Genomic DNA, 25,807 nt, shown 5'->3' with positions numbered 1-25,807 from the left:
ACATTTCCCCTCTCACCTTAAATGCATGTCCAATGGTATTACACATTTCAACTCTTGGAAAAAACACTGTCAATCCTATCTATGCATCTCAATTTTATAGACCTCTATCAAGTCTCCCTTCAGCCTCTCCTCTGGAATACAACCAGAATTTTTCCTATCCTTGTAACCCATACACTTTAAACCAGGCAGCATCCTGGTAAACCCCTTCTGCGCCCTCTCCAAAGCCTCCACATCCTTCCTGTATTGCAGTGACCAGAACTGAACACAATACACTAAGTCTAGTCTGACCAAAGTCTTTTAAACCTGCAACATGACATCCAGACTCTTGTAAAAACCAAAAGAACTGTGGATGCTGTGCAGCAGAAAAAAATGACAGGAATGGCTAGAAAAGCTTGGCAGGTCTGGTAGCATCGATGAAGAGAATTAGGAGTTAACATTTGGGTCTGGTGACCCTTCCTCAGAACTTCTGAGGAAGGGTCACCAGGCCCGAAACATTAACTCTAATTTCTCTTCACAGATACTGCCACACCTGTTGAGCTTTTCCAGCAACTTCTATTTTTGATTTTGACTCTTATACTCAATTCCCTGACCAATAAAGACCAATAGTACCCTAAACAGATCTAGTCCCTTTTGCAAGCACTTGTAAGGGCCACATCCCTCTAAACCCTTTCTAATCATATGCCCATCCAGAAGGTTTTTAAAACGTTGTAATTGTACCAGCCTCCACCACTTCCTCTTGGAGCTCATTCCATACACGCACCAGCCTCTGTGTAAAGAAGTTTACTCCTCAGGTCCTTTTAAAATCTTTCCCCTCTCACCTTGAACCTATCCTCTCTAGTTTTGGACTCCCCACTCCAGGAAAAAGACCTTGTCTATTCATCATATCCATGCCCCTCATGATTTTATAAATACCTATAAGGTCACCTCTCAGCCTCCAGCCTATTCAGCCTCTCCCTATAACAAATTCTCTATTCCTAGTAAGGTCCTTAAAGATCTTTTCTGCACGCTCTCAAGTTTGCCAACATCATTCTAACGGAAGAGTGACCAGAATTTTACACAGTATTTGAAAAGTGGCCTTGCCAATGTCCTGTACAGCTTCAACATGACATCTCAACTCCTTTACTCAATGTTCTGACCCACAAAGGCAAGCAGGCCAAATGCTTTCTTCACCACCCTGCCTACCTGTGACTCCACTTTCAAGGAATTATGCAACTTCACCCCTAGGTCTCTTTGTTTCACAACACCCACCAGAGCCCAACATTAATTTTCTAAGTCCTGCCCTAGTTTGCCTTTCCAAAATGTTACATCTTACATTTATCTTCTGGCCCATTGGCACATCGGATCAAGGTTCCATTGTGCTCTGAGGAAATCATCTTCATTGACCACTCTAACATCTATTCTGGTGTTATCTGCAAACTTACTAACCACTCACATCCATATCCATTTATATAAATGATGGAACGCAGTACCGATTCCTGTAGTACGCATTCGAAATGAAGATTCCAGACAAATTCGAAGAAGTTACAGTAAAACTACTGAACGTCTTAGCAGATCTCTACAAAATTTCCATGAGGTAAACAAGACATATCACTCAAAACAATAACAGACACAGGAATGGACAAAAAAAAAGAGAGACAAATGCAATGGAAAGGAAAAGCCATGAAAGTCTATGTTTAAGAGATACTGGTGAGTGTTACGGAATTTACATTTATACACTTTTTTTGTTATATTTGTCATTTATTTTATGAATTACACCAAGAATGCACAGTAGTGCATCTGTGTGATACAGTATCTCAAACAATGGCATCTAGATCTTTTTTTCCCTAGCTCTGATAGAACCATAGAGTCATACAAAAACAAAATTGATCCTTTGGTCCAACTTGTACATGTTGATCAAATTTCCCAAACTAAACTACTCCCAACTGCCTGTGTTTGGCCCATATCCCTCTAAACCGTTCCTATTCACATATCCATCTAAATGCTCTTGTTACCAATTACAAAAGATCTGATCTATCACAACAGAATCCATTCTTGGCAAGTGTTGCACATGTCCGCTTCAGTTTGAAAACTTGTAATCCGTATTTTTCTCATAGCTGAACTCTGGCTTCAACACTGATTCCTATGGGAAACACAGCTGTTTTGCACAGAATACTGTTTTAAAAGAATGCAATATCAACTTCAAGTGAATACTATCTATCTTGCAGTTATAGTTTGATCTAATGCAAATCTGTATTTTTTAAGAGACTGAATTCAGATTGCCCAAGTTCATTCACACAGGAAACAGCAGGTAGGAAGATTGCAACATTGCAACATAAGTCTCTGCAATTAGTCTGGACTGATTTTGAATTCAAAAGCTTGAGGTGAAAGGCTAGTTTTTAATCCACTTGTTACAGATCCTGCTTTTTGAAATGATTTGAAGAGAAGACTAACTACATTGTGTCCTTCCATAGCCATTCAGCGGTTGAGCAGATCTTACAATTTAAAGGCTGATAAGTAATCACTTTATAATTATCTCACTGCTAAAGTGCAACTCAAAATCTATTTCATTTTGAATTTTTGAGGATCGCGTACTTTTCTTTTGCAAAGCTGAACGTAAAACTTCAGCATCTCTAACAGAACAAACCCAATTCAGAGATTGTTGAAATCAGTAGGTAAGTAATTTCTCTTCTCCCCCATTCTCCCCTGTCCCATCATTAAGGTAGTCATAATCATACAGTCATACAATATAGAAACAGGCACTTCAGTCCACCACATCTATGCTGACCAGCAAATACCAAACTAACCTAATTTACCTGGTCAATAGCCTAATATGCCCTGGCATTTTAGACACTTCTCTAAATGCTTCTTAAAATGTTGTGACATTACCTGCCTGCACCATCCTGTCAGGCAGCACGTTCTGTATTTCTACCACCCTCTAGGTGAAAAATCTTTTCCTCAGATATCCTCTAAACTACTTGTTCCTCACCTTAAGCTTAGGCCCTTTGTTCGCAGGCACATTTGCCATGGGGAAAAGATTCTCACAATCAACCTTGTCTACGCCTCTCAATTTTGTATACCTCAATTACAACCCTCTTAGCCTCCTCTCCTTCAGAAATAAACTCAGCCTATTGTGTGGCTTCCCGTCCCAGGCACTTCCCAACTCCAGTTCAATCATATCCTTCTGACAGTTGTGTGAACAGAACTGCACATAGTGTTTGATCTTTGGGCTAACCAATTTTTCATAAAGTTGCAAAACTTTCCTGCTCCTAAATCCTAAGCTCTGGCTAATGAAGACAAGCATCCTGTATGCCTTCTTCACCACCATGTCCACCTTCAGGGATCTATGGGTTTGTACACCAAGGTCCCTTTGTTCCTCAGTACTCCTTCAGGATCTACCATTCATTATGCAAATCCTTCCATTATTACAACTCATATTTATCAGGATTAAATTCCATCTGCCATTACCTGTTAATCAATATCAGATTGTAGCCCGAGACCATCCTCCTCACTATCAACAACACCACCAATTTGTGCCATCATCTACAAACTTATACATTCTACATTCATATCCAAGTTGTTGAATGTACATAATGAAAGAAATGGGTCCCAGCACTGATTCCACCACTGGTCACAGACATCCAGTCATGAAGAAAACAACACTTCTTCTCCTTTTTGCAAGCCAATTTTGATTGGTCAGCTTGCATTGGATGTCATGGACTCTTACCTTTTAGAATCATAGAATCCCTCCAGTGCAGAAACAGGACATTTAGCCCATCGAGTCTACACTGACCCTCCAAAACAGGGTACCTCCCACACCTATGGGTTTTCAAAAAAAAACCTCACAGCTAACTCACCTAACCCATCCTGCACATCCCTGGACATAATAGGTGAATTTAGCAAGGCCAATCCACCTAATCCGCACATCTTTGGACTGTAGGAGGAAACCAGAGTACTCAGCGAAAACCCACACAAAGATGGGGAGGACATGCAAACTCCACACAGACAGTCACTCGAGGGTGGAACTGAACTTGGTCTCTGGCACCATGCAGTAACGGTGCTAACCACTGTATTATGCTACCTTTTTGTACCAGCTTTCCATATAGGACCCTGTCAAAAGCCTTACTGAAGTCTGTGTGAACCTCATCATCTGTACTTCATCATCAGTTTATTTAGTCATCTTTTCACAAAACTCAACTAAATTAGTCAGACAGCATCTCTTTCCAACAAATTTGTGCTGACCATCCCCGATTGTTCCCTGACTTTCCAAGTATTGTTTAATCCTGTTCTTCAGAAATTTTCCAATAATTTCAATACCACTAATGAGAGACTAACTGATTACCTGGCCTAATGAAGTGAACTTCTTGAACAAAGGAACCACATTAACTGACATACAGTCATCTGGCACATCACCTGTGGCCAGCAAATATTAAATATCAGCACCAAGGCCCCAGCAATCTTCTTTGTTGCCTCCCATAGCAGCCTGGTTTACATCTCATTGGCCCCTGGGGATTTAGGCACCTTTATACCCACTAAAACATCTAATACCTCCTCCTTATTAACCTTAACGTGCCCTAGAACATCACCATCCCAACTGAAATGTCCAGTTACAATGTGCTTCTCCTTTGTCAACATAGGTTAGAAACATTCATTTAAGACCAATATCCTCTGCACATATTGCTGTCTCTAATAGGTCCCACACTTGCCCCCCAGTAATCCTTTTGCTCTTAATATATTTATGAAATGCTTTGGGGCTTTCATGAATCTCATTTGCCAAAGATATTTCATGCTTCTCTTTTGCCCACCTAACTCCCCTTTAAAACAATCCCTTAGAGTGTAAGTTTTGGGAGGCCTGTAGTATAATCCCAGCAAAAGGTCTTCCCTTTTCTTATTTCTAGGTTTTAGCCAGATGGCCTCATCTGAAGACCTTTTGTAGACATCCTCTGCCAATATTGCAGCTGGTGTTCTTTATCAATAATGCAATTACAACTCCCAGTCAGGTTGATTGGTCAGTCCTGCCCCTCCTTCAACCATGTCTCAGTGATTGCAACAATATCGTATTTCTATGTGCTGACCAATGCTCAAAGTTCATTCAACTTGCCAGTCAGGCTTCTTGCTTTAAAATACATACAACTTAGTTTTCCTGTCCTCCTACGTGCCTTATTATGCCCATGTCTACTCCACCTATTGGATTGTCTTCATGTTCCTTCTGAACTTTGCTCCTGACTTTATACCTACTTTTGCCCCATTTCCCTGCCATATTAGTTTAAAACCTCCCTAACAATATGAGCAAACCACCCAGCAAAGATATTAGACCCATTCCAGTTCAGGCGCAACTCATCCACATCCCACCTAGCCCAGAAGCTGTCCCCACAGCACATGACATTCTAACTTTAGTAGTCCTTCTCTTTAATCAACTACCAACTCCCTAAATTTCTATTTGTACTGATTGGAAAGAGGGCCAGGTGGATGTCATTGACTACAAGATCATTGATGGGGGTTGTTAATCCGGGCCAATCAGGGAACCCTAGCTGACAGACATAATCAGGAGGTTAGGGGCTCTTGTCTAGGGGTAGAGACTCTACCTTGGCACCACAAGGAGGCCTGAGTTCATGTCCCACCTCCTCCTGAGTTGTATAATAACATCTCTAAACAGGTTGATCAGTTAAAAAAAAACAGGAGATTCAGACAGTCTCCTCGTTTTAGTTACTGGTTCAGAGCTGGCTGTTCAGAACTCGTGTGCTGTGCACATGTAAATAATGGGTGACTTGGTGATAGGATACCTACCTCTGTGCAGTTATTTCACTACTGCAGGAGCTTTCCTTTTCTTAATCCATATTATTGGTACCGACATGTACCATGACTGCTCTCTGTTTAGCTTGCTCCTTCAGAATACCCTGCATCTATTCTAAGGTATCCCTGAGTCCAGCACCAGGGAGTATTTGACACAGTATGGCATTAAGGAGCCTGAGGAAAAACTAGAGTGATATGAAATTGAGGGGTGATAATTCTCTATTGGATGAAGTCAAACCAAACACACAGGCAGTGGTTGTTGAAGGTCCATCATCTCAACATCAAGACATCACAGCAGGAGGTCCTTAGCGTAATGTCCTAAGTCAAAGCAAATGCCTTTGCTTCAGCTACAATCTCCACTTGATGATGAGGACAAAAGTGGGGATTTTCACTAATGATTGCACAATGTTCAATGCTATTTGTGAATTCTCAGATGCTGCAGTAGTCTGAATCCAAATACAAGACCTAGACAACATCCAAGCTTGAGCTGACAAGGTGCATTAAAAACATTCATGCCAGGCAATTGACATCTTCAACAAGACAGAATGAAACTTTGGCCCTTTACATTCAACGGTATTACCACAACTATCAATGTCCTGTGGGTGCCATTGACCAAAAATGGAACTGGACTAGCCGCATAAATACTATGGGTACAACAGCAGACTAGGGGCTGAAAGTTCTGCAGCAAATATCTCACCTCAGAACTCTCCATTACCTAGATAAGTGCAGCTCCAACAACTCTCAAGAAGCTGGACAGCATCCAGGCAAAGCAGTCCTGCTGACCGGCACCCCATGCACCACCTTGGACACCAGTGTTATGTACAACAATGTATACCTTCTATAAACTGCACTCCTAACTCACCAAAATTCCTACAACACCTTCCAAACTCATAACTTGTAAGACTTAGAAGCATGGCAATACCACCACTTTCAAGTTCCCTCTCAAGCCATATGCCATCCTGACTGGGCAATACACAGACACTCCTTCACTGTTGCTGGGCAAAATCCTGGAATACTCTTCCTAACAGTGTTGCGACTGACCCCATAGCCCAGGAACTGCTGCAGTTCAAGAAGTGTCCTCACATCTGAAGGGAAATGAAGGGCAGTAAGTGCTGGCCTAAATATTGACACCCACTTCATATGAACTCATTAAAAACAAACAGATAACATGTATTCTTGTAATTTCCTTAGCAATACTGTACTCCAGAAGCAATTTGCTGAACAAAGCTTTTGCTGTTGACATCAAATAACTGCAAATACTATTTATTTTTCCTGCCAGGACATGCAAAAAATTTTGTCAGATGTAGTATTTAAAGAAATAGCTATATACATGATGTCTTTTTTCAGCCTATTTTTCTTTTAACATAAAATTGTTGAATGCTTTCTATATAAATGTCGTCAACATTTTAAGGCAGAAGTAGATGGATTCTTGATTATCAAGGGTTGAAAGATAATTGAAGAGGAATGTAGAGTTGAGATTAAATCACTTCAGTCAAGATCCTGTTAAATAGTGTAGGGTCAAAGGGCCAAGTGGCCTAGTTTTGCTCCTTGCTCATATGTTGAGGAAAAATCAGGATTCTTTTTGTATCAGAGATAATAGGAACTGCAGACGCTGGAGAATCAAGATAACAAAGTGTAGAGGTGGATGAACACAGCAGGCCAAGCAGCATCTTAGGAGCACAAAAGCCCTACGTTTCGGGCCTAGACCCTTCATCAGAAATGGGGGAGAGGGTTCTGAAATAAATAGGGAGAGAGGGGGAGGTGGATCGAAGATGGACAGAGGAGAAGATAGGTGGAGAGGAGATAGAAAACTTTAAAGAGGCAGGGATGGAGCCAGTAGAGGTGAGTGTAGGTGGGGAGGTAGGGAGGGGATAGGTCAGTCCGGGGAGGACGGACAGGTCAAGGTAGCAGGATTAGGTTAGTAGGTAGGAAATCAGGGTGGGGCTTGAGGTGGGAGGAGGGGATAGGTGAGGTTAGTTTCTATATTTAGAAAGAAGCACTGATATAATAGATACTAATACTAATAAATAATTACCACTCACACTTTGCTCTCTGCTAGAGTCAGCTTGTCTCCAAGAAGCTGTATTTCTGACTCTTTTTCATTCTTTGACAGATGACACTGAAACTCCTTTTCTCGCGTCGATGTCAACAATGTCTCAAGGTTCTTTACTGTGACCCGTTCAGTACACATCTGTTTCTTTAAAACTTCAACTTCGGATTTCAAATCTTCCAGTTCACTTAAGGTCTAGACAGACATGAGGAAGAGTTTCAAGTAGATTCAAAACATGCACCACTTGCCAAATTCTGACTCATAAGAGAAGACTAAATAAATCAATCAATCTTCTACACTGTTCTAATGAAGTTCATTGCAAGCTCGAGGACAGCTTTGCATCAGTGCTTTACAATCTTTCACAACACTGTGTGAAACTGGTCCCAGCTTCTTCAGTGGTAGCGGCTGGTGATGATTCTGATATTCCTGTAGTTATGGAACCCTCAAAATATGTTAAGAGGATAGCCTAGACGCTAACTTTTCCTTATTTTAAACACAAGTGCCGGGTGTTGCGTTCCAGACGCAATTTGATTGGTCAAACTACAAGTTTCATATAGTCTAGTTAAAATACAATGAAAGAAAGAAGAAACTGGAGTAACAACTCGATCAGAAAACTTAACAGAATAATAGATGATTTAACTACTCAACAATAACTGTTCCAAAATAATAACATGCCATAAATACTTCCTTGGCAAAGGCAAATACAGTTAAATAGATTTGTCTCATATGCAATTCTCTAGTCCAGGAAGAAAAACATCAAGAGAAAACTCTGAGGGAGAGATGTACTGCAGCTTCTAAACCCAGCTACAAGACCTCAGTAACTGCTACTGAAATACTAAAACTAAAAATTCTGGTTCAGTGGGAGCTTGACCCCAGCCACTCAGGCTGCTTCTTTTGTTCCAACTTTTAACAAAAATCCAAGGCCTCACAAGCTGCTTATTTTATGGGCTTTGGAGCAGACTGCCAGGTACCTCTGTCACAACCTTTCTTCTGAAATAAAAACAGGACAAATTATACCTCTTAAAGCCATACTACCATCATACTATTTATAACTCCTGTGGCACATCTTTTGTGTCATTTTCCCATCACCATCTCCTTATTCCACTATTCCTTTGTCAGTTTATTGTCCTCCCTTTCACCCTTCCATGTAATTTCTCCTTTGTTCTTTTCAAACAACTTCTTTGCTTTCAGAATTGTTTAAAAACTGTTTTGCTTTTCTTTGTATTTCTGTTCTGACAAAATATCCTTAATTTGAAATGTAAACACTGTTTAATTCTCTAGATATTCTGCCCAACCTACTAAAAATTTCCTTCACTTTCTGTTTTTATTTCAGATTTTTTGCATCTTATATTTTACTAGTGTAGATGTAAGTTATGCTGACAAAGTATGAGATACTATACATTGGTAGGATAAATAGGTGCCACATGTATTCCATGATTAATGCTAAACTAATTCAAGGACAAAGCAGAATGAGATCTTAAATAAAATATAAAGTTTACTTTCTGGAGAAACCCAGCAGGTTTGGCAGTATCTGTGGAGACAGCAACAGAGGAAATGTTTTGAGTCCAATGACATTTCTTCAGCATTCACCCAGCAATATGGAAAATTGCCCCAACACTGTATGGTGCACACAAAATGTAAGGCAAATCAAACCTGATCAATTACAGCCCTATCTGTCTATCCCCAAACATCAGTAGAGTGATGGAAAGTGTAATTGACAGGGCTATCATGCAGATTTAATCACTGACGCCCAATTTAGCCTTGCAGTTTGTGATGGCCTTACACTCAGTATGAAAACAGGCAAAAGAGCTGAACTCCCTAGATGAGGCAAAAGTGACTGGCCTTCACAGCAAAGTTGCATTTGACCAATTGTGATATCAAGGAGTCCTACCAAAATTAAAATCAATTTGAATTAGAGAATATTTCACCCCCCAGGGCATCACTACAGGACATCCTCAAGGTGGTATTCCAGGTCCTGTTATCTTCAACTACTTCATTAATAACTATCATAAGAGTCCAAAATGGGAATGTTTATTGATAACTGCACAATATTCAAAAACAGTTGCAATTCCATCTATTGAAGTAAACTGTATCCACATGCAGCAAACATAGACAACATCAGGATTTGGACTGGTAAGTGGCAAGTAACATTTCCTTCACACAAATCTCAAGCTATGAACATCTCCTCTTGATATTCAATAGCATTACCATCATTGGATTCCCCACTATCAATATTCTAAGATTACCACTGACCAGAAGTTGAATTGTCCATTTAAATATTGTTGCTACAGCAACCATCCCTCTGAGGGTCCTGCCACGGCTATAACTTTGCCATTGCTTTTTGCAGCACTGACTCGGAGTTCCGTGCAGAAGACAAAAAATTAACTGGAACTCTACTTCAGTCATTAACGTATCATAAATGAGTAGTGGTTCCAATGCTGATATTGGAGGAGTAAAGCTGGAGAACAAATTCTGTTCTGAAAATCAACTGTTCATTGCTACTGGAGAGATAATGGGAACTGCAGATGGTGGAGAATCCGAGATAACAAAGTGTGAAGCTGGATGAACACAGCAGGCCAAGCAGCATCTTAGGAGCAGGAAAGGTGACGTTTTGGGCCGAGACCCTTCATCTGATGTGTCTGCTGTGTTCATCCAGCTCCATACCTTGTTCATTACAGGAACAGTGCCAGACGACTGGAGGATAGCAAATGTGGTTCCCCTGTTCAAGTAGGGGAGTAGAGACAACCCTGGTAATTATAGACCAGTGAGTCTTACCTCAGTTGTTGGTAAAGTGTTGGAAAAGGTTATAAGAGATAGGATTTATAATCATCTAGAAAAGAATAAATTGATTAGGGATAGCCAGCACGGTTTTGTGAAGGGAAGGTCGTGCCTCACAAACCTTATTGAATTCTTTGAGAAGGTGACGAAACAGGTAGATGAGAGTAAACCGGTTGATGTGGTGTATATGGATTTCAGCAAGGCGTTCGATAAGGTTCCCCACAGTAGGCTATTGTACAAAATGCAGAGGAATGGGATTGTGGGAGATATAGCAGTTTGGATCGGAAATTGGCTTGCTGAAAGAAGACAGAGGGTGGTAGTTGATGGGAAATGTTCATCCTGGAGTCCAGTTACTAGTGGTGTACCACAAGGGTCGGTGTTGGGTCCACCGCTGTTCGTCATTTTTATAAATGACCTGGATGAGGGCGTAGAAAGATGGGTTAGTAAATTTGCAGACGACACTAAGGTCGGTGGAGTTGTGGATAGTGACGAAGGATGCTGTAGGTTGCAGAGAGACATAGATAAGCTGCAGAGCTGGGCTGAGAGGTGGCAAATGAGTTTAATGCAGACAAGTGTGAGGTGATGCCCTTTGGTAGGAGTAACCGGAAGGCAAAGTACAGGGCTAATGGTATGATTCTTAGTAGTGTGGATAAGTAGAGAGATCTCGGTGTCCATGTACACAGATCCTTGAAAGTTGCCACCCAGGTTGACAGGGCTGTTAAGAAGGCATACAGTGTTTTAGCTTTTATTAATAGAGGGATCGAGTTCCGGAACCAAGAGGTTATGGTGAAGCTGTACAAAACTCTGGTGCGGCCGCACTTGGAGTATTGCATACAGTTAAGGTCACCGCATCATAAGAAGGATGTGGAAGCTTTGGAAAGGGTGCAGAGGAGATTTACTAGGATGCTGCCTGGTATGGAGGGAAGGTCTTATGAGGAAAGGCTGAGGGACTTGAGGCTGTTTTCGTTAGAGAGAAGAAGGTCGAGAGGTGACTTAATTGAGATATATAAAATAATCAGAGGGTTAGATAGGGTGGATAGGGAGAACCTTTTTCCTAGGATGCTGATGGTGAGCACGAGGGGGCATAGTTTTAAATTGAGGGGTGAAAGATATAGGACAGATGTCAGAGGTGGTTTCTTTACTCAGAGAGTAGTAAGGGAATGGAACGCTTTGCCTGCAACGGTAGTAGATTCGCCAACTTTAGGTACATTTAAGTCGTCATTGGATAAGCATATGGATGTACATGGAATAATATAGGTTAGATGGGCTTGAGATCGGTATGACAGGTCGGCACAACATCGAGGGCCGAAGGACTTGTACTGTGCTGTAATGTTCTATTACTACTCTCTAATTTACAGCTCTACTTCTTTTAACCCCATGCGTTTAATTTTTGTTAACAAGTCTATTCGGTTGTACTTCATTAATTGCCTTTTGGAAGTCTACATAGGCAGTTTGAAGGAGGCAGTGGCATAGTGGTTATATCACTGGCATGCAGGTTTTACAGACATGGATTCAAGTCCCATCACAGTAGATGGTGAAATTTGAATTCAATAAAAAAAAACTGGAATTTAATAAGCTAGTCTACTGGGGACGTGATATCCTTCAGGAAAGAAAATATGCTGCCCTTATCTGGTCTGGGCTATATAATTAGATTAGATTAGATTCCCGACGGTGTGCAAACAGGCCCTTCGGCCCAACAAGTCCACACCGCCGCTTGCAGCATCTCACCCAGACCCATCCCCCTATAGCCCACAAACACCCCTGAACACTATGGGCAATTTAGCATGGCCAATCCACCTAGCCGGCATATCTTTGGACTGTGGGAGGAAACTGGAGCACCTGAAGGAAACCCACGCAGACACAGGGAGAATGTGCAAACTCCACACAGGCAGTTACCCGAGGCTGGAATCGAACCCGGGTTCCTGGCGCTGTGAGGCTGCAGTGCTAACCACTGAGCCACCGTGCTGCTCTATGTCACTCCAGCCCCACAGAGGCATGGTTGATTCTTAACTGCCCTCTGGGCAGTTAGGGATGGACAATAAATTCTGGCCTTGGCATTAATGCCCACATCCCACAAACAAATTAAAATTAAATTTCAACTAAATTATCCTCATCAATACTCAATCACTTCAAAGAAATTGATTTGTCTTGCTTAAAATTCCATATGATAGCCTACATTTTTCCAAATCCTAACTAATTTAATTCTGGATTACTGTCTCTAAAAATTTTACCATCACAGTTGGGCTCTGACTATTTCATTTTTTTTAAAAACTGGACTGTGGTATTTGCAGGGAAGGCTAAACAGCAGTGGATGCAATATACAGAGGAACTTCAAAACTGATCCTTAATGTCTAGAATATAAGTTAAAATTCTAAAATCAGCAGACTTTCAGTCGGGAAGTAAGGTGTCTTACACATTGTTATATAGAAATTAAATAAACTCATGGAAAAAATTAATCCTTATGTTACTTTGTATTTTAAGAGGAACATGGAAGTATATAAAGATTCAAGGTAGTAAAAGATAAACAAATTATTTATATGAGGACGTTATAATTCACGAAGAATGTGGGAAACAAATTTAGAATAGAACAGAGATGGCTATGATAGTGGAATTGCTTATAAAATGACTGGATGCTATTACGATAGGACCTTTAGGATTTTTCTGGATGAGTGAATTATGATTTACTGAATGGCCTCTCTCACTTGTAATTATTTTGTGAAAACAGTAAAAATCAATGTGAAAAAGATTTATGTTGTAAACATGAGGAAAACTGGAATTATACAAAATGCAATCCAAGATTAGGTACCTATAGAAAACTTGGACCTTGAGTACATATGAAATAGAAGCACACACTGTTTAATATCACCAGTACCATCAAGACAGGAGATCAACCCTGTTTCAGTGGATAGCACACTCAGCACCAGACAGCAGCACCAGGCATATCTAAACATGAGGTATCAACCTGATGAAGCTACCAAGTAGGACTGCTTGCATGCCAAATAGCATAGGCAGCAATTGGCTGACAGAGCTAAGCGATCCTACAACCAATGGATCAGATCGAAGCTCTGCAGTCCTGCCAAATACCATTGTAAATGGCTGGTGACTATAAAACAATCATTGGAGAAAGAGGTTCCACAAACACTCCTATGTTCAGTGCAAAAGAGATGGCTGAAGCATTCTCAGCAATCTTCAACCAGCATGGATGATACGTCTCAGTCTCCTCCATTGGCCCTCGGCATGACAGATGGTAGTCTTCAGCTTATTTGATTCACACCATGTCATATATATAAAAAAAGTTGTGGATCTTGACAACATTTCGGTATTTGTACTGAAAACACGACTTGCTGCTCTCCTACCCAAGGTGTTCCTGTCATACACAGAATCACAGAATTAGCATAGTGTGGAAGCAGGCCATTTGGCTCATCAAGTCCACACTGACCCTCTGAAGAGCATCCCACCTAGACCCTCCTGCTACCCTATCGCTGCATTTCCCATCCTAGATATGATGGGCACAGCAGATCCACCTAACCCTGCACATCTTTGGATTATGAGAGGAAACTGGTGCACTTGGAGCAAACCCACGCAGACACGGGGAGAATGTGCAAACTCCACACAGACAGTCACCTGAGGCTGGAATCGAACCTGGGCATCTGCCACTGTAAGGCAGCAGTGCTAATCACTGAGCCACCATGCCGCTGTACCTGATACACAGAATGATATTCATGGCTGGTGGAGTTCAGTCAATTCAGCTCCAGGATGTCTTTGCAAGAGTTCTTCAAGGTAGTTCCCGAGGCCCAACCATCTTCAGCTGCTTCATCAATGACTTTCCCTCCATCATAAGATCAGAAGTCACTTAGTTATGTCATAGAATCATTCAGCACAGAAACAGACCATTCGGTCCAACCAGTCCATGCCAAAGATAATCCCAAATTAACCCAGTTCCACCAGAAGTGGGGATGTTTGCTGATGATCGCAAAATGTTCAGCATCATTCGCGAGTCCTCAGAACCTGAAGCAGTCCACATTCAAATGGAACAAGATCGAGGCAATATCTAGATACTGTAAGACAATATCTAGGCTTGAGGTGACAAGCAGCAAATAATATTTACGCCATTCAAATACCAGGCAATGACCATCTCCAATAAAAGACTACCATTGCCTTTTGACGTTCAATGGTGACATTCAACCATTACTGAATCCCTCATTATCAACATCCTGGGAGTTACCATTAACCAGAAACTCACCTGAGTGTACCATATAAATACTGTGGCTATGAGCAAGTCAGATGCAAGGAAGATTGTGGTAAATAATTCACCTCCTGATTCCCCAAAGCCTGTCCATCATCTGCAAGGCACAAGTCAGGAGTATGATGGAATACTCTCTGCTTGGATGACTGCACCTCCAATAACACTTAAGAAGTTTGATACCATCTGGGACAAAGCAGCTTGTTTAATTGGCACCACATCCACAAGCATCCACTCCCTCCACAAGTAACGCTCAGTAGCTGCAGCTACAAGTTGCATAACAGAAATTCACCAAACCCACTGCCACTTCTATCTGGAAGTTCAAGGGCAGCAGAAAAATAGGAATACCATCACTTGCAATTTCCCCTCCAAGCTACTCACCGTCCTGACTAGGAAATATATTGCTATTTCTTCATTGTTGTTGGGTTAGAATCTTGGAATTGCCTCCTGAGGGGCAATTTAGGGCCTAACTACAGAACATGGGGAGGTGATGGCCTAGTGGTATTGTCACTGGACTGTTAATCCAGGGACTCAGAAAGTGTTCGGGGGACCTATGTTCGAATCTCACCATGGCAGATGGTTGAATTGGAATTAAATGAATATTTGGAATTAAGAGTCTAATGATGACTATTGTTGATCGTCGGGAAAAACCCATCTGATTCACTAATGTCCTTTAGGGAAGGAAACTGCCATCCTTACTTGGTCTGGCTGACATGTGACTCCAGACCCAGAGCAATGTGATTGACTCTGAAGTGCCCTCTGAGTAATCAGGGATGGGCAATAAATACTGCCTGGCCAGTGACAGCCATGTCACATGAATGAGTTTTTTAAAAAGCCTGTATTTTGAACCTGAATTCAAATTTGTCAACTGAAGGAATCAAAAATGGCCAGGACACAAGAAATAACTTCTTTGTTCTTCATCAGAAACTACGAGAGGACCTTTTCCATTCCTTTCAAGGCAATTATCCAGTTGTTGACACTTCAGCTGGAAGGCAGAACCTCTAACAGTTCAAAACTGTTCAATACTACACTGGAATATCATCTCCGGGTATACACTCAAGTCTTTGAAACAAATGTATTTCAGGCTAATGTTAAAGCACCATCTGTGTAAACATTTATTCTGTTCTGGATCAGGTAAATGCAGTATGAAGAATGTTAAACCCGATAAGGAATAATCGTCACTTAAAGCTCCATAATAGTTTTCATCTAGAAGGTCTCACAGTTCAACCCTATGTTACTATAAAGGATAACATGGTGTAAAGTAATCATAACGTCTTCACAATCCATCCTGTTAAATGTTCTATAGGAATACCACGCATAAAATTACTGCAACCATCCAATATATGGTGAATGCTCTAGTAATGATGTTACGTTTGCTGAGTAAATGTATAATTTAAAAAGATAATCATGAAGGTGAGTTGTTTTGTAACATGTTGTCGACTGACTATTCCAAAGTCAAAGTAGTAAAATATTGTCATCTGGGCTCACATTCTTGAAATCAAAATTATAGTCAGCATTTAGGAAGTAGTTCACAGAAATGAGAAATACAAACCTACAATGCCTAACCACTACATAGATCATTCTTTATCGTTATAGAATCATTTTAATCTAACATTTCAAAAAGTTGCTTTAAATTAAGCACAGAGTATTTCATCTAACCATACCTTTTCATGCTCCATATTCTTAGAAGTAAGTTGCCGTGAAAGCAATTCCTTATTCGAATCCAGTTGGGCACACAGTTCTCTGACTGAAGCCAGGTCCCCTAAAACATGGCATTTCTCAGCCTGTGTCTGCCGCAGCTCTTCTTCCAGTTTGCACATGCTTTTAGATATACAGGAAATCTCTTTCTCATATGCTTGTTGGGCAGCTAGGTGCTAAATTAAAGAAAGAGTTACAGTCAGGCACACAGAAACATGCATATATTTGGGACATTACACTGAAACAAAGTTTACAATAGTAGACAAGTTAACTGATGGTGCAATTCAGTAGTAAATATGGAATTAATAATATTTGATGGTTTTCCTTATTCTTTAATCGAATTTTGACTTCTGCATACAACAGAACATTTTCAAGACATCGTAAGGTGTAATCACCTGGGGCATTGCTTTTAAGGAAATTCCAGCTGCAGTGGTCAGTAATCTTCCTACGCCAGACTACTTACAAGACTTTTATCCGGCAAAATTGGGGCAGTCAGTTCCCTCAAAAGATGGCGATTGATTTTTCACTCTTTTACTACCAGTGATGATCCACAACCAGAAGCAGAAAAACAGGAAGCCAAAATAGAAGACAACGAAACAAAGGCAGACATCAAACAGGATTAGAATAATATTAAAAAGGCAGAATTAAAGGCACTGTATCTGAATGCTTGTGCCTTCACAAAATGTTCGACGACTTGAATGCAACAATTGCAGTGAATGGATATGATTTAACTGCCACTATGGAGACACTGCTACACAGTGACCATGACTGGGAACTGACCATCCAGTGATATTTGGCACTTATGTAAAAGGAGTATGAGATGGGGTAGCAGAGATAATGGAAACAGCAGTTGCTGGAGAATCCAAGATAACAAAGTGTGGACTGGATGAACACAGCAGGCCAAGCAGCATCTTAGGAGCACAAAAGCTGACGTTTCGGGCCTAGACCCTTCATCAGAAAAGGGGAATGGGAAGAGGATTCTGAAATGAATAGGGAGAGTGGGGGAGGTGGACCGAAGATGGATAGAGGAGAAGATAGGTGGAGAGGAGTGGATGGGGGGGGAGGCGGGAAGGGGATGGGTCAGTCCGGGGAGGACACACAGGTCAAGGGGGTGGGATGAGGTTAGTAGGTAGGTAATGGAGTTGCGGCTTGAGGTGGGAGGAGGGGATAGGTGAGAGGAAGAACAGGTTAGCAAGGCGGGGATGAGCTGGTTTTGGAACGCAGTGGGGGGGAGGGGAGATTTTGAAGCTGGTGAAACCCACATTGATACCATTGGGGTGCAGGGTTCGCAAATGGAATATGAGTTGCTGTTCCTGCAACCTACGGGTGGCATCTTTATGGCACTGCAGGAGGCCCAGGATGGACATGTCGTCTAAGGAATGGGAGGGGAAGTTGAAATAGTTCGCGACTGGGAGGTGCAGTTGTTTATTGCGAACTGAGCATAGGTGTTCTGCAAAACGGTCCCCAAGCCTCCGCTTGGTTTCCCCTATGTAGAGGTAGCCACACCGGGTACAGCGGATGCAGTATACCACATTGGCAGATGTGCAGGTGATCATCTGATTGATGTGGAAAGTCATCTTGGGGCCTGGGATGGGGGTGAGGGAGGAGATGTGGGGGCAGGTGTAGCACTTCCTGCGGATGCAGGGGAAAGTGCTGGGTGTGGTGGTGTTGGAGGGGTGTGCGGAGCGGACAAGGGAGCCTCTGAGAGAGTGGTCTCTCCGGAAGGCAGACAAGGTTGGAGTTGGAAAAATATCTTTAGTAGTGGGGTCGGATTGTAGATGGCGGAAGTGTTGTTCTTCAAGGACCGCAACTACACCCCCCCCCCCCCCCGCCCCCGCAGTGGTCGAGAACGCCCTCGACCGTGTCTCCCACATTTCCTGCACCTCATCCCTCACACCCCACTCCCACAATAACTGCCAAAAGGGAATCCCACTAGTCCTCACATACCACCCCACCAACCTCCAGATACAACGCATCATCCTCCGACAATTCCACCACCTACAATCCGACCCCACCACTAAAGACATTTTTCCAACCCCACCCTTGTCTGCCTTCCGGAGAGACCACTCTCTTATGAATCCCTTGTCCACTCCACACTCCCCTCCAATCCCACCACACCCGGCACTTTCCCCTGCAACCACAAGAAGTGCTGCACCTGCCCCCACACCTCCTCCCTCACCCCCATCCCAGGCCCCATCTGCCAATGTGGTATACTGCATCCGCTGTACCCGTTGTGGCTTCCACTGCATCAGGGAAACCAAGCAGAGGCTTGGGAACCGCTTTGCAGAACACCTATGTTCGGTTCGCAATAAACAACTGCACCTCCCAGTCCGAACCATTTCAACTCCCCCTCCCATTCCTTAAGATGACATGTCCATCCTGGGCCTCCTGCAGTGCCATAAGGATGCCACCCGAAGGCGGTTATTGTGGGAGTGGGGTGTGAGGGATGAGGTGCAGGAAATGTGGGAGACACGGTCGAGGGCGTTCTCGACCACTGTGTGGGGGGGGGGGGGGGGGGGTGTAGTTGCGGTCCTTGAAGAACGACACTTCCGCCATCTACAATCCGACCCCACTACTAAAGATATTTTTCCAACTCCAACCTTGTCTGCCTTCCGGAGAGACCACTCTCTGAGACTCCCTTGTCCGGTCCACACACCCCTCCAACACCACAGGAACAGCAACTCATATTCCGCTTGGGAACCCTGCAGCCCAATGGTATCAATGTGGGTTTCTCCAGCTTCAAAATCTCCCCTCCCCCTACTGCGTTCCAAAACCAGCCCAGCTCATCCCCGCCTCCCTAACCTGTTCTTCCTCTCACCTATCCCCTCCTCCCACCTCAAGCCGCAACTCCATTTCCTACCTACTAACCTCATCGCGCCTCCTTGACCTGTCTGTCCTCCCTGGACTGACCTATCCTCTTCCTGCCTCCCCCCCATACTCTCCTCTCCCCCTATCTTCTCCTCTATCCATCTTCGGTCCGCCTCCCCCTCTCTCCCTATTTATTTCAGAATCGTTTCCCCATCCCCCTTTTCTGATGAAGGGTCCAGGCCCGAAACGTCAGCTTTTGTGCTCCTAAGATGCTGCTTGGCCTGCTGTGTTCATCCAGCTCCACACTTTGTTATCTGAGATGGGGTAGCAGTCTTGAATAAGGGATAGATCAGTGCAGGAGTAAGGGAGCATCGAAGAGTCAACTTAGGAGGGGCTAAGAAACAGCAAGATTGGGAGCAATTGAAAACCCAGCAAATAGGTTGAAGAAACTAATTAAGGGAAAAGAGAATACAAATGCAAACCAGTGAGGTTTGTCCACAAAGCTGGACAATGAAAGGTTCTTTAGCTATGTGAAAAGGAAAAGCTGAGACAAATGTAGCCTTATTACAAGTGAGGACAGGAAAATATACAGTGGAGAAACTAAACAGCATTTTCTTTCTCTTTTCAAGAAGGTGCAGAAAATCTCCCAGAAATACTAGGTAACGAAGAGCCTGGTGAAACAGAGGAACTAAATGAAATCAGTATTAGTGGAGAGGTAGCACCTGGAATGTTAACTGGATTGCAGATTTTTACATCTCCTGGACTGGATGATATTCATCCCAGTGAGCTTAACTGATAGGCTACGTAGAAAGTGAATGCATTGGTGGTTATCTTTTTAAATGCTATGGATTCTGGAAAGGGTCCCATGGACTCAAAAATAGCAAATGTAAGCCCACTATATACGAAGAGAGGAAGAACAAAGAACAATGAAAATTATAACACAGGAACAGGCCCTTCACTCCTTCAAGCCTGTGCCGATCCAGATCCTCTATCTAAACCTGTCGGCTATTTTCCAAAGATCTGTATCCCTCTGCTCCCTGCCATTCATGTATCTGTCTAGACATCTTAAGTGATGCTATCATGTCACCTCTACCACCTCTGCTGGCAACATGTTCCAGGCTCCCATCACCCTCTGTGTAAAGAACTTTTCACAAATATCACCCTTAAAGGAGAGTGGGGAACTACAGGCCTGTTGCTTGATATCAGGAGGGAAAATGTTAAAACCTAACAATAAAGGCTATAATAACTGAAAATTTAAAAAAGAATAGTAAAATTGGACAGTCTCAAAATTGATTTATGAAAGAGAAATCATGTTTGACATAATCTTTGGGAGACTTTTGAGAACAACACGTGTAAGATTGATAAAGTGACCATAAAAAATAGGAAGAGAAGTAGGCCGGTCAGCCAATTGAGTCTGATCCATCTTTCAGTTAGATCATGGCTAATCAGGATCTCCAACTCCCCTTTTCTGCTTGTTCCCCATATGCTTGATTCCTTTATTGATTAAAATCTTGTCTGTTTTCAACATTGAATACACTTAATGACCCAGCTTCTACAGACTGTTGTAGTAAAGAATTCCATAGACTCACTACCCTCAGAAGAAAATTTCTATCTTTATCTGAACTGGATGATTTCTTACCCTGAGATTTTGCTCTTGGGTCCTGGACTTTCCCACAAGGGGAACCACATCGCAGCTTCTACCCTGTCAAACCCTCTAAGAGTCGTTGATAATACGTTAGATAATAACATTTAATGAGGTTGTCTCACATTCTCCAAAGGCTCCAATGAGTACAGGCCCAACCTACTCATCCTCAAACCCTTCCATACCCGGATAAACCTAGTGAACCTTCTCTAAACTACCTACAATGCCTATATCCCTTGCCATACAACTTAGGGGCCAATCTTTAAAAACAAAAGTTGCCCATTTTAAATAGAGCTGATATTTCTTTTTCTCTTTGAGGGCCATGAGTCTTTTGTACTTTCTTCCTGAAAAAGTGGTGGAAACAGATTTTTGAATATTATTAAGGCAAAGATAAATAGGTTGTTGTTGAACAAGGCAGTGAAAGGGTATCAGGAGTAGGTGGAAATGTGGATTTGAAGTTAGAATCTGATCAGCCATAACATTATTGAATGGTGGAGCAGGTTGTAGAGGCTGAATAGCCTATTCCTGCTCATTGTTCATAGGTTAGTACATAGAATTGAAGCAAAGGTAAGGTTATTATTTGGATCTGAAAGGGAGAGAACAAGAGTCTTTCCTTAAAGTGATTTTTTGGGGATCTAGGAACATGGATCATTCAATACCATGAAAATGCCCAAAAATCTTGATCCATTTATATCTAAGACTGGAAGTCATGCACCAGCTATACATGACCATTGTTAAACATCACCTTCTGAGCATAGTGAGCAGTCTGGTCACCATACCTTAGGAAGGTTTTTAGACTTGGAACAAGCACAAAATAATTTATTCGATGATATCTGGACTCAAACTAAGGAGAGATTACAGAAGCTAGTGTAGTATCACCTGGAATTTTCAATCTTAAGGTGTGATTTGTTTGATGTTTTCAAGATTTGAGGGAAATAGACAGAGTAAGTAAAGGAGAACTATTCCTGCTGGTTGGAGAGTGCAAGATATAGAAATTAAAGTCAGAGCTCTGAAGAATATTATTAGAAAATATATCTAGACACAAAGGTCAGTAGAGTTCTCTCCCTCAAACAGCATGTAATGCTGGAGCATTGGTAAATTTTTAAATCAGAATTTGACAAATGCTTGTTATCCAAAGGATTAAGGAATGTGCAACAAAGGTAGGAAACATGGAGCTTGTTTGCTGATTAGCCATGATTTCACTGAATTTCTAAACAGGTTCAAGGCACTGAATTGGCCTACACCTACTCCTATATTGCTTAAAATGACCAATTAGATACTAGACCTTATACATATTATAGTTTTACAGACTTTGTTGATAAATAATACCTCCTCTATTTCCTTTTCAAGCTTGCCGACTTTTTCCTCAAGATGCCGTCTCTCTGTGTCTACGGACATGAGCTCTAATCGAATTGAGCTACTTTCGCCCTCTGCCTGATGAGCCTTGTTCTCCCAGTTCTCGGCCTGATTACTCGCCATTCGGAATTGCTCCAGCATATGATGGAGTTCTTGTTCCTATTGTGAACAAAAAAAGTATATGTCTTAAAGACTGAAGATTATTTGCAGCACATCCTCAACAATTTGTATTCTCCTTTCATCATCACCTTTCGGTGTTGAGCCATCAGGAAGTATAACAACGGTTCACTTGGTTGAAGGAATGATTCAATGAGGTGACTTTGAATAGAATAGGTCTACATTCCCTGGAAATTAGACACAAAAAGTGACCTCACCACAGTATAAAAATCTTATGGGGTTTAATATGGTAAATGCTGAGAGGACATTTCCTCTGAACATGTAATCTCAAACTGGAGGTCACAGTCTCAGAAAAATATCAGGACTGGTAGGAGAAGAAATTTCTTCATGCAAAAGCATGCTAGAGCTTTAGAACTGTCCGTCATAGCTGAGTGCTCAGGCATTAAGAATATCCCAGACAAAGGTCAATACACTTTTTTTTACACAAATAAAGAAAACTAAGAGATATGTTGAGATAGAATGTCATTTAATGTCAAAAAAGGTTTGAATGGGAAATTCTACTCCTATTTGTTAGGTTCTAATTGAACAGTTATGTGTAGCTATTACCACTGACAGCCAATGAACAGGGTAATCTGGACGTGCGTTTTACAAATGTAAAAGTATTGCTATGTGACCTCCAGCTGCATTTCAGAAAACAAACTTATCATTAATGGAACTGGTCAGTTCATATAAATCCAGCAGAAGCAATCTTCTTCTGCCAATAATTAGCGGACAGTACATGGGAAGTGCATCCTGTGGGACTCAGAAGGTGGATTTCCAAACTTCTTTTAGGATGTCAACTTAATTTTGTAGGAACATCTGGACTCCATAATTCCTCCAGCCACAGAGAAAGGAAGAGTTCTGGATGCATTTTAAATCTTAAAGTGGTATTACATTTTAAAGGCCACAAACACTGGAAACCTTAGAAGAGAGAAAATGTTTCAAGATCTACTGGTGGCCCGAACAACAATTATCTAACATGATAACTGGAAGTTATTTTTGGTCAGTTTTTAAGGTAGGTTACATACATCAAGAGCTCTCTTCTTTAGGTGCCATGGTCTTCTCCTTTAATAAATGCTGCGACTTGTTTGAATATTTTTGCACTTCTGGGCTAGGATAACAGCACATCAAGTGTTGGTCCAGTTGCTTTTAAAGACTACTCAGAGAAAATGGTGCAAGACTAGCACCATTGCTTTAGGAAATGTTTGTTTTCTTGATCCTTCATATCATCCTTGCAATTTTGCAAGGAATTATGAAACCCCAATGCTGTTTGCAGACGAAATTTGTTTCTTTATCTGGTCTTGCTTAGATATGACTCCAGACTATTTGATTGACTCTTAAAGCCCTTAGCAAGCTGCCAAGTTGAATCCACTGCTACAGAAAATTTGAGTAAGCATAAAACCAGACAGGCAACACAACACTGACCTAGGTGCTGAAAACAGTGGAAGTACACCCTGTCCAGTGAATGCAAAAATGTTCCTCTCACTTACGCACAAAAATTGGAAGAACTGTTCTAATGGCTAGTTAACAGTCTGAAATAGCCATGCTCACCAAATTATGCATTACAGCCAATGTTTCATCCTCCACCATTACCGATCTTAGATATGTCCTCTAGATACAGGCAGTACAGATTCACCAGAGGTGGCTGTTTAAGGCCACGAGAAGGTGGGTTTGAGCGTCCTCAACATTGACACAGCACTCCATAAACTCTTGTTTCATCAGGTCAAACATGGATAAGGGAATCTCCTGCTGATCATCACATCCTGCTCTACATTAGGCAATGAATCAGTGACCTTCTATACTGAATAAGTTTGGAAGAAGTAGCAATGTTGGGGGACTTCAATACTCACTGGCCTGTGGCACATAATAGGAGAACCAACAAGTAGAAAAATCCTACTTGTTTTTGTCCTCACAATTTACTTTTCATTGATGCATCTGACCATGACAACAGTAGCAGGAATGATCTCTGCACAATCCTTGTGGAATATGCAAATAATTTTGACATAATTGATATTAATCTGACATCAACAAACTGATCAGCGGAAGAGATTAGACTGGGCGAAGCATATAAAGACAGAGGTCTTAGACATGACACCAAACAGCTGTATTTAGTAACGTGTAACGTTGAAATGTGAATAATTAGAGTGTTAAAGTACTCAAGAAAGCGAGAGTCCCTTATTCTAGGATAAGGATCCATCACCATTTAACAGTGTATATATGAGCATCCACAGCCCAGGGATACTAATGAGAAATATCTAACAATGTTGGTAGCAAGGTATTCTGTCAGTAAAATCTAAGCTCTGTCTTCACATAGCATGACTAAAATCTGATCTAGCAGGCTCAAAAGCTGAACATCCATGAAGCACGCGGCCATCAACATCAGAATTGTATTCATCAACAAGCTTCCACTCATTCCTGCAAACTCCTACTCAACTATTACTATCAAGCCAAGGCACTAACCCTAGTTAAATGAAGAATGCAAGAGGATATGCCAGGAGCAGCACCAGAGATTCCTAAAAATACAGCATCAACCTAGTGAAGTGACAACACAGGATTACTTGCGTTCCAAATAAGCAATTCCGCAACTATAGGTCAGATCAAAGCTTTGCAGACCTGCCACATCCAGAGGTGAAGAGTTATATGCAATTAAACAATAAACAACAGGTGAAGGCTACAGAAACAGCCCATCCTCATTATCTTTAATTAGAAGTACTGAGAGGATGATCTGTCTCCACCTACTGCTGTGGAGCTACCGTTACAGATGCCAATTTTCAGACAATTTAATTCATTTCATGTGTTATCAAGATATGGCAAAGGATACTGCAAATGGGCTAAGGCCTGATAACATCATAGCAAAATCAGAAGTCATATGACACCTGGATATACTCTGACAGTTTCTAATTCTGCCTTTGTCCACCTAGTCCAGCCCTGGCATCTTCACATCATAATATTATTGTAATTATACTAAAGAATAGAAATTTTCTAGCGCTAAACATACCGTGAGATGTGCGAGCACAGCTGTAACAATGGATCTAGAATCTAGCCGTATGCCCTTGTCATTTAAAGGCATTAACATCAGTGAGAATCAATATGCCTAGAAATGTGTACTTTAGAAAATCAGGACTGACATTTGAAATGGAGTCTCTTCTCATCTAAGGCTATTTGAAAATTTGCTCTCAACTGGTTTAAACTGCAAAATTCTAATCAGGTTTTTCTCATGTGTTCTAAATTTAACTAGATCCATAGCAATCTTGTAATTTTACAATCGGATATTGTACACATTTAATTAAATACTCCACAGAGATTT

At 41.6% G+C, this 25,807-nt stretch overlaps 1 protein-coding gene across 1 annotated transcript in view; it reads right to left on the bottom strand.

The window, feature by feature from the left end:
- Window positions 1-25,807, bottom strand: part of cep135 (centrosomal protein 135) — a 149,480-nt gene that overhangs the window by 10,634 nt on the left and 113,039 nt on the right. The window contains exons 21-23 of the mRNA XM_048545685.2: window positions 22,318-22,503; window positions 16,505-16,714; window positions 7,812-8,014 (exon numbers count right to left, since the gene is read on the bottom strand). Of these exons, the coding sequence (XP_048401642.2) occupies window positions 7,812-8,014; window positions 16,505-16,714; window positions 22,318-22,503 (599 nt within the window). The remainder of the gene's footprint in view (window positions 1-7,811; window positions 8,015-16,504; window positions 16,715-22,317; window positions 22,504-25,807) is intronic.

The sequence above is a fragment of the Stegostoma tigrinum genome, chromosome 1 (genome assembly GCF_030684315.1).
Source record: "Stegostoma tigrinum isolate sSteTig4 chromosome 1, sSteTig4.hap1, whole genome shotgun sequence".
Taxonomy (NCBI): Eukaryota; Metazoa; Chordata; class Chondrichthyes; order Orectolobiformes; family Stegostomatidae; genus Stegostoma; species Stegostoma tigrinum.
The sequence above is the reverse complement of the archived record's forward strand: the minus strand, read 5'-3'. Positions and strand labels throughout refer to the sequence as shown.